Raw genomic sequence first — 12801 nt, forward strand, 5'->3', positions numbered from 1 at the left:
AGCAAAACTTTAAGTAACTTTGATCATGGAGTGAGTACCTTATTTATATTGAGTGAGCGTTATTTTCCCCTTTTTGTTTGCTTGGGTCAAACTCTATATAATAAAGTTGTATTATTTACATAAAATAACTCAAAAAAATAGTAGTACAATTTTCTCCAAATCATTTAAATAATTCTATAACACAATGCAACAGCATTTCCCCCCCAGATTGAAACCCACATTTATTATTGTTATTTAAGCCGCAAAACAACAATATGACCATTAAAACTTTCAATTCATGAAAGTTTGGCCTTTAAGCCTTTATTAATAATCAAGTTTTTAAGGTATATAACTAAGATTCAGTGCCATATTTCTTCATAAAAAAACAATATATATGAAAGTCAAGGTAAATAATAAATTGATATAAAAATTTGCCGTATTTAAAAAAGGAATGATTTATTACGTTACATTAAGCATATTTAATAAATAATGTATACAACCACCAAAAATCGAGTAAAATGAAGGACCTAACTTAGATGTTAATATCTTTTTATTTTTTCATGATATGCTTTATGTCATAGCTGAACTTTTAGAATAGATCTTATATTTCAATTTTTTTTTAAATTACCTTTAAAAAAGGTCGATTTTGATTGATTTATGACCAATTAAGTTAATAATATATTTATTAAAAAATTGACGGGATTTTTTTCTTCATTTGGCCAAATTATGCAGCAGAGCAAAAAATTAAATAATTAAAGTCTATATAATTACATAATTATTTGTAAATCGCATTTTAGATGCCATGCTTTACTAATATATAATTATTCACAGTAAGTAAATACTAATAAATTAATTTGAATAAGAAGCATCTATTAACTTGTTTTAATTCCCTTACTTATAAATTATGTAATCTTATAGACTCATAAGTAATTCATTTTTTTCGTAGGAATATTATTGTAGTATATATTCACGCAACCTAACCATTTAATTTTTTAATAAATATTATAAACTTAGTCTTAGTTATCCCCATAAAACTTGATTAAAAAAAGCCTTTAAAGACCATACCTTCATGGATTGAAAGTTTTAATGGTCATATACGTGTTCTACGTATTAAATAACATTAATAAATGTGGGTTTCAGTCTGTTGGCGTTCAAAGTGTTGCATAGTGTAATAATTATTATTTTGTTAAATATATTTTTTTTGTTGAACTATTCTCGTTTAAGGCATATGATTTTCCTTTTTTAATTTTTTTATAAAAATATTAAACATAGTGCTAGAAATTTTGGAAATATAACAGTCTAACTTATTGTAGCAAATATTACACATAAATTTAATATTATCAAAAACTCACTTTTTTCATAATAAATAATTTCAATAATTTATACTAATATATTTTTTTGATTAGCACAATTTAAAAATATTGCTGTATTTAGTGTTATTGCTTGATATAGATTCCAGGAAATGATACAAATTAAATAGATAAAATCTGTATGATATACAAGTCCTCCTCGATTTATCATATTGATGCAATAATCTTTGACTATTTGAAACTCATCATTCATAAATCTTTCTTCAAAAATTAATATCAGGAAATTCTTAAATTGAACAAAATTTGGATTGACAATAGCTGAATGACACGTATTTCTTGAGGTTTCGAGCTACATACCCACTTATAAAAATAATAAATTTAATCAAGTTCATCACAATCACATTCCATTCAACTATCAACATCTAACATTGACAAAAGTTTTTCAACTTGCTTTGCTGTGCGAATTTTGTCCATTGATTGATAATCATTTTTCTGTATTAGATTCAAATTTTCCCTTCTACACTTCAGGTATCTAAGAGTGGCATCATTAATGCCGTTACTGACAGACACAACTCCAGAAATTATCATCAAATGAAGCACATGTGGCATTTTAAGAATTACTTGCATTTGAAGTTGCTTGTAAGGAGTTGGGATAGTTTGTTTCCAAATTTAACAGTTGGCTAACATTTCAACCAAATATCTAACACCTTGTCCCTCTTTCATTGCATTGCTTAATTGTTCAAACAAAAAATTGAATTTAGCATCGAAAATTTCACCAGTATGAATGAATTCGGCCTCACTTTTGAATGCATATAAAAAAACTTTGAAATGAGCAAACTTTCCCATGTTCTTTTCCTACTCAACAATTTAGCTGTTCAGAAAAGCTAAGATATTTAGTAGTTGGGACTAAGGATTGGATAAGCCATTTGCTACACATTATATGATGCACTTTACTGAGAATTAATCGATAATTCCCATGGCCATGATGAATATCATGTTGTGAAATATTTCAAATTGATTCTTTATAACTGTGCATTCAAAAACAGAATCAAAATGAAATCTAGCAACTAAAGATTCCATTTTCAATATCTGTGATTGATATAGTAGAAGGAAGATTATCTAAAGAGAGATATTGAGCCGTAATTTCTTCTATGGAAGTAACGTTATCCGCTTCAAGAAACTGTTGGTCAATATTTACCGTTTGACTAGAAAATAAAATGAATAACCATTAATATATATATATGTATATTAATACCTATTGAAAAAATGTCAATAAATTTTGAGAAACATACACAGACAAACAAAAACATTAAAAATATTACCATACTCTTCTTGGAAACGTGCTTGAGTAGTTGCTGTAACGCTCCTCCGATCTGGTTTATGTATTAATAAATAAGAAGGACAGTTTTGAAATCAACAAGGAATGGGGTCATCTTTTAATCTTCTATTAGGAAACTATCAGAATCTATCAATTCTGTCAATAAATCTTGACTGCGAAAATGTAAGGAACAAATTTTAATTGTATTACATAATTGAGAGGAAATTGTCTAATCTTTTTACAGACTTGGAGCCTATCTGGATCTTTGTGATATTGATGGAACGTTATTTTGTCTTCGGTTTCATCCAGGACTTTAGACTCTACTTTCTTAAGGTGATACTCGAACTGACATCCAGGAAATGAGCACCTACACGGCATCTTCGTTAGCTCTACCAAAGAGTCTTCTTTAGCACTCTCGGGATGATAACTTAGTAAAAGATACGTTGCAATTTGTAGCAGCGTTCTTCTTTTCAAACTACTTACTCGTGGATTTTTTTTTTGGCTAAACATGCAGGAGAAAAGAATAAAATCTTCTTTTCTCTCGCTCCATATAAATAACGTACTCCTTGCTTTGATGTACGAGAATAGTTTGCCATTTTTCTTATACATATAATTATTACCGCAAGGGTGTATGATAGTCTATAGTTTAAACTAGTTATTTAAAAAAAACTCCTCATTGATACAATAATTTCCTCAGTGGCATTTGGGATCTAGGACATAACAATATAGTCAATGTAGATCTACCTGTCGTTTAGGGGTCATATATTTATGACGTCCAGTTGACGAGGTGGGGAGTGGGGCTATTAATTTTGGAGTCCATACAACAGATAACTCTTTCACTGATCAACAAAACTTTTCCGATATCAAGTATATTAATGGTCTTCAAGATGACCAATATATTTAATTTAGAAATGCATACTACTCACATCGATATAAAATACTTTTCCAAGTGAGAACCCTTGGTGCATGAAATCTATGAAAACCGAAGAATGAAGGATTTATAGGCTTTTTTTTTTACGTCAAAAGCAATTACTCCTCTCAAACAGATTCCATTTCGAAAACGTGTATAAGCAAGCTTAACACCATTAAGAAAAACAATAATGATTCAAAATTTTTAGGAGGAGTGGAACCGAGTGAAAGGGTCTCCTGAGGACTACTAGAACATTATTCAATCAAAGCTGGAAGAAGAAAATACATTCAATTATATTGTAATTTATTAATTATAAATATACTATAACCAATTTAAGTTAAACATTACATTTATGTTATGTATTTAATATCTCCTTACATGTTTTTATCTTCTTGTATATTCGTCTATGTATTATAAGTACTGTGTTTTACGTATTATAAATAGTTTCGTCTTTTGTAAATATATTAGAGTATAGTTAGAATACACATGAACATATAAACTGTGTTACATTATTCCTCCGCGTGAATTCTTCTCCTCATGTCTCTTGGTCATCCTGGATCTCTCCTATTATAAATAAGCTTGTGTCTCTCCCTCGTCAAGACGCAACAATTTACTTCTCAGAATATGAGATCTTCACAGTGGACTAGGTTTTAAACTTCAGAAACTACAGATTTATTGCAGCATCACTGAGGAATTCCAGGGCACCTTCAGGACAAAACATTCGGCCCAAACAATGTGCTTAGGAAATGTGGACTCTTATGGAAGAAAATGGATCCCTTCTTCTTCAAGCCCAATGAGAAAAAAGGGTCTGATATCTACCATAAGGTCCTGAGGTGGAAAATCTTGCTCTGGCTGAGTGCTAACTATCCTTAGAACAACTATATGTGGACCCAATAAGTTACCCCTAGCCATACAGCCTTGAACTTCTGTAATGAGCACTTTGTTAACTTTTGGGACTAGACCTTCTGGCCCTCTTCCAGTCCTGATCTCAATCCCCTCCACTTCAGTGTGGGAAGACATCACACAGAAATGTACCAGCATAGAGATGCAATGAACCAACATGTCGACCGATTATATTATGGCAACCTCCTCCAAGTTTCCACCGCACGGGAAGGATGTGATAGAGGTTGGAGGCGGCCATATTGAATAAGTATTGCCAAGATTAATTGCTAAAAGTTTTTTCAATAATATTTTTCATTATACTTTTCTAATAAAAAATTATAAGGTTTTGGATTTGCTTCTTGATCACAGAAAATTTCTCTGTTACACTCTGTAATATTCAGAGAGCACTGTATAAAATGGATCAAATCTTGCAGGAGTTCAATTAATATTAAAAAATAACTGAACATCAAATTTTAAAAAATGCATGCGACTTTATATGATATTTAGCAACGAGGTGGCTCATCAAATCATATAAAACATTTTTTCTCAAGCTGATATAATTATTTTTAAGAAGAGAACGGTATAAGAATTCAGTGAGTAGCTACGTGTAAGTAAACTCATGAAAAAAGGCGAGTAATATATTTTTGTCGATGCCTAAATTCAAAGCCTTATAAAGTCAGTAAGACTGGTTTTTTCTTATCTTTCTCTAATGACCAAGGTTAATAGAAATACAAGGTTATAACATAACGCGTGTAGGACTGAGTTTTGACTTCCACCATGCTTTTTATTATTGACGTCATGTGTGTGAGCGGTTGCATGTGTTGTAAGAATAAGTTTTTCTTATTCAGCAGTTGGTCTGATACATTAAATTGAAAATTCTAGCAATATTGACGCCATAGCCTATGTGTTGTTGTGTGTTTTCAAAATCTGCCTGTCTCGATCAGCAGTCGGTACAATATGTACATCAGGTTGAAAATTCTAGCAAGCCAGTTACATGACGTTCTAACCTTTTATTTCTATTTACCTTCCTATAAATTAACATGTCAGTTATTTGAGTATTTAAGACCTTATGATTTTGGATGTTCTAAAATCAAATTCCTTTAGCTATATCGCAAATTTTCGTATGCAAGGGCCTATTTTTAGCAGAATTTATAAAGTAACTAGAAGCGTTTTAGAAATAGCTAATGTTAATACACAAATTTTATGGTAGGCGGGGAAAATAAATAGTGTTCCAGACGACTGCTGCGAACCAACACTATGTCATTACAAAAGACTTTATCTATTGTATTACCAATATTTTAGTCTTGATTTTAACCATAAATCATGTAATCAGTTCATATGAATTTGAAGAGAACTTAGTATGAGGATTTAACCTTGTGCCGTGATTATGCACCTCAACTTTATATCTGATTAATTTACTCAAAGTATGGACGTCGTACAGCAAGTCTTGCTTTCATTTTTATTTGAGGGAATCGATTTTTTATAACTTTGTTTAACTATAACATGTATTGTTAGATTATATTTATTATATTCTTTCCTACGATCAGCAACATCCACTAATGTTGATAGAATCAATTAATCCTTAAAATGAAGGAACTGTGTCTCCCTTTGGAAATAATATATCCTAGAGATATCTTAGATATATCCCAGCCAACCAGTATATAAATTAATTGAAAAGAAATTATAATAGTTATGGATTTTCCCAAAGTAAACTCAAGTTTCTATCGATATATGTCTTTGGATTTGAAGATTTTGATGTGATCAAAGGATTGATTATATCTAGCCAAAAGAATGTTATAATTTGCTAAATTATTGCTTTGACAAAGTAATAGGAACATAATTGCTTACAATTTCAATTACAAAGTTGAAATCATCATGAAATGGCATCTTTTGTTTGATACTATCGTTATCCTGGACATTAAAAGTTGAATTTGAATCAAATGGAACCAATAAATCATTCGAGTCATGCCCCAAGTTGTATATTTTATTAAATTGTTAATATTGAGCGTTAAACTTCCTATTATACTATATGTGTTATAAGTTCTTGTACACTTTTTATACAGATCGTAACGTTTAAACTTCGTGCGTTTCATAAAAAAGACGAAATAACAAAAAACAACAACAACAACAAAAACTGGTTTCCTTTTAAGTGTTGATTGAAGAAATAAAATTAGCGCTAGATCTTTCAGGAGTGCCAAAATACAGAAATGGAGAAACTTTGTCAAAAATTTGTTGTGTGCATCAAAGCTGGTGACAATCCCTCCGTGATTGCACGTAACTTCCGGATCAGTAGGACCCCTTATACAACGCTAAGAAGCTCTTTTACGAAACTGAATTCTTTTTTTGATCGTCATAGATCGGGAAGACTCAAATCAGTCCGCACAAAGAGCCTCATAAGGTGTGTAATCCTCGTGACAACATCTGCCAAATGTCGAGGAACCTCAGAGTACATTAAACGACTGTCCGGTGCATCGTTAAGGAGAATTTGGCCCCAAGTGTGGGTCTGTCAGAAAAATTCAGTTTTTGATGGCTTACATAGACATAAGAGAATAGAACTATTGAAGATCCTTGATAGTAATTTGAATAAATCCAATAGGAAAGGCTTAATTTTTTGGATGAAATTTTTTTCATTCTTGACCAAGTCAGCAACTCTTGCAGCTTTCTATACATTGCCAGACCCCAAATATGCCCCTTCCGATGTAAAATTCACCGGGCGTTCGAAACAACCAGCCAACGCCATGAGACTCGGTCGTTTATTCACATGCCATATCATAACATCAGTCGGAGTCTATCACCCATCTACAATTCTTTAATTAAATCTCCTACAGTCAATTCCTCTTCGTCTCCAACTTTAAGGAATATTTTATTGATTCGAGTTCTTTAGTGTCCTTGACAAACAAATTTATCATCTCCAGCACACTCATCTTATTGCAATTCCATTTATAATAACGAATTGGCTCTGTACCCTCCATACGAACTATTAATTACTACACACCCTAGACTATTTAAGCTAATATTTTCATATAAAAAATTTAAAAATATTTTGAAGAAGTAATGTATTTTAAAATTGACTTATTTTTTTAATTTCCAAAAATATTTTAAATGCATAAGTGCAAAATAAAAATATCATATCACATGGACGAGTAAGTCCACCCCAATCAATTTGATTGAAAAGAATCTGCCGTTTTTCATCACTTTCATAAGTAAACAAATTTTTATTAAATTTTTTCCCTTGATATGTATAGATATTTTTATATGATCAATATCTTCTTGAAAATTTGAATTATTCAATAGAAAATTCAAAAACACAAGTAAGCTTGTATATTCAGTAATACATTGCATTTTTAAATACAATTGTTGGTAATAATATGCAAATAGTTGGTGAATTGGAAGCTCATTATTTTTGTACCTAAAATTAAATAATCTTAAATGCTTCATTGCAAAAGTACTCTAAATTCTTAAATCCCATACAATATTTGAATCTACCTATTAAAATTAACATTAACGCTAAGCCCCACAGTTACATTAACAAATGTAAGATTGTGGAATATTCATTTCGTTAAAATTTTCATTTATTTCGATCAAGCTTCATGTAAAAATATATATGAGGAATATATAATATCAATCATTCCAAAGTTCTTAATGTCATTTAAAAAATATTCAATTTGCTTAAGAATTCCAGGCGAAGTAAGATAAAGTTGGGATCCAAGTGTTGGAATTGATTTAGAATAATAAAGAGGAAGATTTCGATACTGTCATGGAATTAATTGCATCTTTTTTAAATATCTTTTGGATTATTTTAGGATCCTTACGACGATTTTTTTTAGTATTCTCGGATTCAAGTTTATAATCTAAGGTTCAAAAGGGGCAAATAATATTTTGAGGTTTCTAATTTTGGCTAGGTATAGCCTGAATCCAAAGTTTTCTTAGTGGCTCATTCTTAGGAATCATATATAAATGTGGTTTTATTATGTTTCCAGTACTCGTTTTGATACTTTTGAACTTACTTGCTCTGTATTTACTACGACAGCCTAATACAAGACATTTCTGAATCATTTTCCATCATTATACACTAAAATAAACCAAAGACAAAATTTTAAGCTAAAATATCCCGCTTCTTACATAATGCTGTGTTACTCATTATAATTTATATATTCATGTACATATTGTTACTTGTATTTTGAATCTCTTTGAGTCATTGAGGGATAAGAGGTTGCGAGGGGTTTTCTATTCTTAGTTGTTAAGATATTATTGGTTCAATATAATTAAAATCCTACATAATATTTTATTCGATACTGTATTACCTATTGAATATATTGGCTAGAACTATTCAATTAAAAGCGTAGCCATACATATTTATTTCTATATGATAGCCAATTTTTCTTCCCGTTAATAATAAAATAGCCAGTATATTAAAACATTTAAGAGAAAGGATCAACAAGAAATTGTATTCCTGTCCTTTTGGAATCGGAGCTAAAGTACTAGAACTTATTAATTAGTTTTTTATCTCCAAATGAATAAATAAGGAAATAGCCAAGCCATTATCAAGTGAGACGAGGAGTTGGACAGCTGACAACAAATTACAAAGGGTATTTTCTGTTAGCGAGATAACACCGTGTCATAGTTTTGAACTTTAAATAATGATTATGTAGTAACAAATCGTAATAAAAATCCATGTTCTTATCTTTTAAATTAATAGATGTTTTATTTCGACAGAAGATGGGAAATACAGATTATTACATTGGAAGAATGAATATGCCGTGTTTTTTTTTCTTCAGAAAGGCGCCCTATCACTGACAGACCTTACACCAGAAAGCATCCTCACACTTATTCTCACATTTGTCAAAGATCTTGTCGGAGCACTTGTTTACGGTGACGTGATTGCATGAAGTCTTGGGAACATTGAAACAGATTTCTCGTGGTACTTGTTTGCAGAATTTGGAGGCTACTCTCTGAGGCACTTGCTCGCATTTCTGACGAGGAATGTTCTGACAGGATTGAGAGGGAACGTTCTTGCATTCTTGGCGAGAAACGGTCTTACATTCATTTCTTGGAACTTGCTTGGCAATAGTGTTGCACTTCTTTTCGGGGACTTGTGAACATGATTGTTTTGGAACGGTGCTACATATTTCACGTGGAACATCTCTGCAGGATTGTTTGGGTACCTTACGAGTAAGGGGATTGCAAATCTTTTTAGACACAGGCTTGCAGACCTCTTCACTGACTTGTTTTGAAATGACACGAGGAACTTGTTTGGGAAGATTACGACAATTATTCTTGGGCACTTTGTTACACTTTTGAGTAGGAACCTTTTTATTCACATCTCTAAGGATGGGCTTGCATTTGGCAACAGAGACATCATTACAGATCTCTTTGGGAACTTTACGAACAACGTCATTGCAAGTTTCAGTTGGCACCTGTTTGCAAACTTGTTTTGAAGATTTAACAGGAACTCTCTTTGAAACGACCGAGCATTGGGTTTTGGGGACTTTGCTACACTTGGTAGTTGGAACATCTGAGCATTTTTCTTTAGAGACTAGCTTACATACAGGTGTTGAAGGAATACCATATGTTGTGTCCAAAGCGTTGTATCCTGTGTTTCCCTCATCAGGATTTGAGCAAACTTTTTCATAGACGAGCTTACATTGTTTTTCGTAGACGGTTTCACATTTATCCTCGTAGACATTGGTACATTGCTGTTCATCAACGTTTTTGTAAGATACCTCAAATTGTTCTGTACATTTGTTTTTGTAAGTAGTTGAACACTTTTTGTCGGAGACCTTTTCCCAGATGGTTTTGCATTTATTTTCCTTCACAATACTGCACTCTTGGTCAGGGACTTTTTCTACTTTGTTTTCAATGACAGTTCTACATTCGTTTTCATAGGAGGTCTCACACTTTGTTTCGAATTGAGTCTCATAAACAGTTTCATCTACTGACTTGGAGATTGTGGCACACTCTTGATCATGGATTTCATGGCAGTTTTCAGTGGTCTCTGTGTCTAAAACGGTTGTACAATCCCTCTCAGTGATGGTTTTGCACTTTTGTTCGTCAACAGTTTCACATTTTTGAGTAGTGACTGTGGTGCAAACATCCTCATTGACCTAAGTCCGTGTTAACATTGTATTTATCCAGCATTGAATTAAATTTATAAGAAAAATTACTTACTTCCTCGTAAATAACTTGGCACTTATTTTCATTAACGGTGTTGCATTCTTGATTGTAGACGGTTTTGCATTTCCGTTCTTGAATTGTGCGGCATTGTTCCTTCAGTTCGTTTCTGAAGCTATCTGTGCACTTTTCCTCATTGACGGTGTTGCAAGACTTCTCTTCTTTCGTTTCACACTTTTTTTCCTGGACGGGCTCACACACCTGCTTGGTCGCTTTGGTGCATTCGTCCTTGCATTCTGGCTCATTGAAGCATAGAGGTCCAGAGGGAGACTTGGTTCTTTCGAGAGTGCATTGTTGATCACCAGTCTTGCTTTTTGCAGAAAAGTCTGGATTTGGATATGCTAATGTCTGAGCGGAGAGAATAACTATGAGGGTCAGGGAAATATACTGAAAAAAAATCCATACATTATTACATATAACTCAAGAAATGGTTTGCTCCGTACCTTGAGCTGCATTTTGATAAACTGATAAATCCTTATAGGGATGCAGTTCCTTTATATACTTGACTATGACCTTAGTTATGTTATGACACGGTATTTTTTTTAGGTCATATTCGGTTGTTTGTTTGTTTGTTGATGGAGAATGTTTTGAAAAACAGGACAGGCTGCATTTAAGGGGTTGCTATGCAGTCCCTCTTGTTGTTTTACCTCTAAGCAAAACAAAAAACTTTCACTCCCTCAACCAGTGATAAATAGAAAAACTGGCATAAGACCAATTGTTGTGAACTTTGCAATTCTATAATCGTCAAAGCAATATCTTCACTATTTATTCAACCCTCATTAGTGTACTTTTTTATTTTGAATTCCATAAAATATATTGAATCTCAACGGTTCATTTGTTATATGAACCCTATTCAAAGGACATGCCATTCTTCTACCTGTATCCTAATCAGTAGAGCCCCAATTTTAATGTTAAAAATGACTTCATATTTTGAGATGAATGCACTCATGTATATAATAATAAAAAGTCCAACTTCCTGAAATTATTTATAGGGCTCCGCAGCTAAACTTGACATGGCCAGTAAAAAACCAATTGTATTAGTGCAGAGTCGTTTGTGTCTAGCCCGTTAATGTCTTACCTTAAATTCTGCATATAATAAGACACTTTGGTTTCAAATCATAAGTATAGCCTTATCTGTTAAGATCAAATCGGCATATTTTTAGGGTGATTTACTTAAAAAATGCCTTGAGTTGTTCATGTGAATGTTGGAAAAGATGCATACACCTCCAGCATCAATCATGGTCTGTACCAAAGGATTGGGAGGAGGAGAAGGCGTTGACAAGGTAGTTCCTTGGCATGTTGATCATTGTCTCCTTGATGGAGGCAATCAAAGAGTTCTTCATTGCATGATAATTTAGATTTGTTTTTGATCAATACCCCCTTATATAAAATAATTCATCAGATTATGATCCAGAATTCTAGGGACCAAATTTTCTTCACAATGAAGTTAGAGCAGTGTGCCACTTCTGGGGCCTGTCTGAGACATGGCAAGGCGTGAGTCTTGCTGTCAGACCCAAGGTCGATATCCAGTGACATTTGGTACCTCACAATTTTTCTCCAATGAAAAAATATATTTTCATTTAATTGAATAGAATATCCTAGGAGCACCTCTCTATCTTTTAACTTGATGTTCAGGATCTCCTCCCTTTGATGAAGATCATTGCCACACTCATTAGCTCTCATCTCCATTAATGGAAGGATAATTCATTGTGGAGATACACTTTAACATAAACGTCCATGACAGTGATATATCATCTCGTAGATCATCAAGCCAGTAATGTATCAACCGCTCCAGATATCTTATATGGAATCATTGTATACTCCTATGAGAACTGAGGAGTGATGCATTCGATATAGAGCAGTAATAATCAAATAAAAACCCAATGAGAAATAGAGGGAAAAAATTGAAAAAAGTGGAAGACGATATTGTCCTCTCAGGAAATCTTAATAAACAAATGTATTTCGTATTCAAGAAGGTGACCATTGCATTTTCATGATTAGTCTATTACAACTTTCTGACATAGTCTTAAAATAAATTAAGAACATCGTTATTGTGAAATTGAACCTTTATTTTATTCAAAATATACTCCAACGAACAATAAGGCTATAAAATATCTAAATCATATATAAATTGTGTCAAAAATTATCAAGTTTAAAACTCCTATCACTAAGATGGAAGATGACAATATTTATAATACTTATATAATTGTAAACTTATAAATGCAAAGCTA

The 12801-nt window shown here is 32.3% G+C and overlaps 1 protein-coding gene across 1 annotated transcript; it reads right to left on the minus strand.

Moving 5' to 3' along the window:
* Positions 1-9076: 9076 nt before the first annotated feature.
* LOC121126428 (uncharacterized) lies at positions 9077-11046 on the minus strand. The gene is made up of 3 exons (XM_040721751.2): positions 11014-11046; positions 10568-10957; positions 9077-10503 (listed from the first exon to the last, which is right to left on the minus strand). Exons 1-3 carry the CDS (start codon positions 11023-11025, stop codon positions 9190-9192), a joined length of 1716 nt encoding a protein of 571 aa, XP_040577685.1. The 5' UTR covers positions 11026-11046; the 3' UTR covers positions 9077-9189.
* Positions 11047-12801: the final 1755 nt, after the last annotated feature.

This window comes from Lepeophtheirus salmonis, chromosome 11, assembly GCF_016086655.4.
Source record: "Lepeophtheirus salmonis chromosome 11, UVic_Lsal_1.4, whole genome shotgun sequence".
Lineage (NCBI taxonomy): Eukaryota > Metazoa > Arthropoda > Copepoda > Siphonostomatoida > Caligidae > Lepeophtheirus > Lepeophtheirus salmonis.

What these genes read in the sequence shown, in the direction of transcription:
- LOC121126428 (XM_040721751.2), bottom strand. An exon ending in GCCAAGTTATTTACGAGGAA is followed by an intron (nt 10,504 to 10,567) that starts GTAAGTAATTTT and finishes ACACGGACTTAG; the next exon opens with GTCAATGAGGATGTTTGCAC.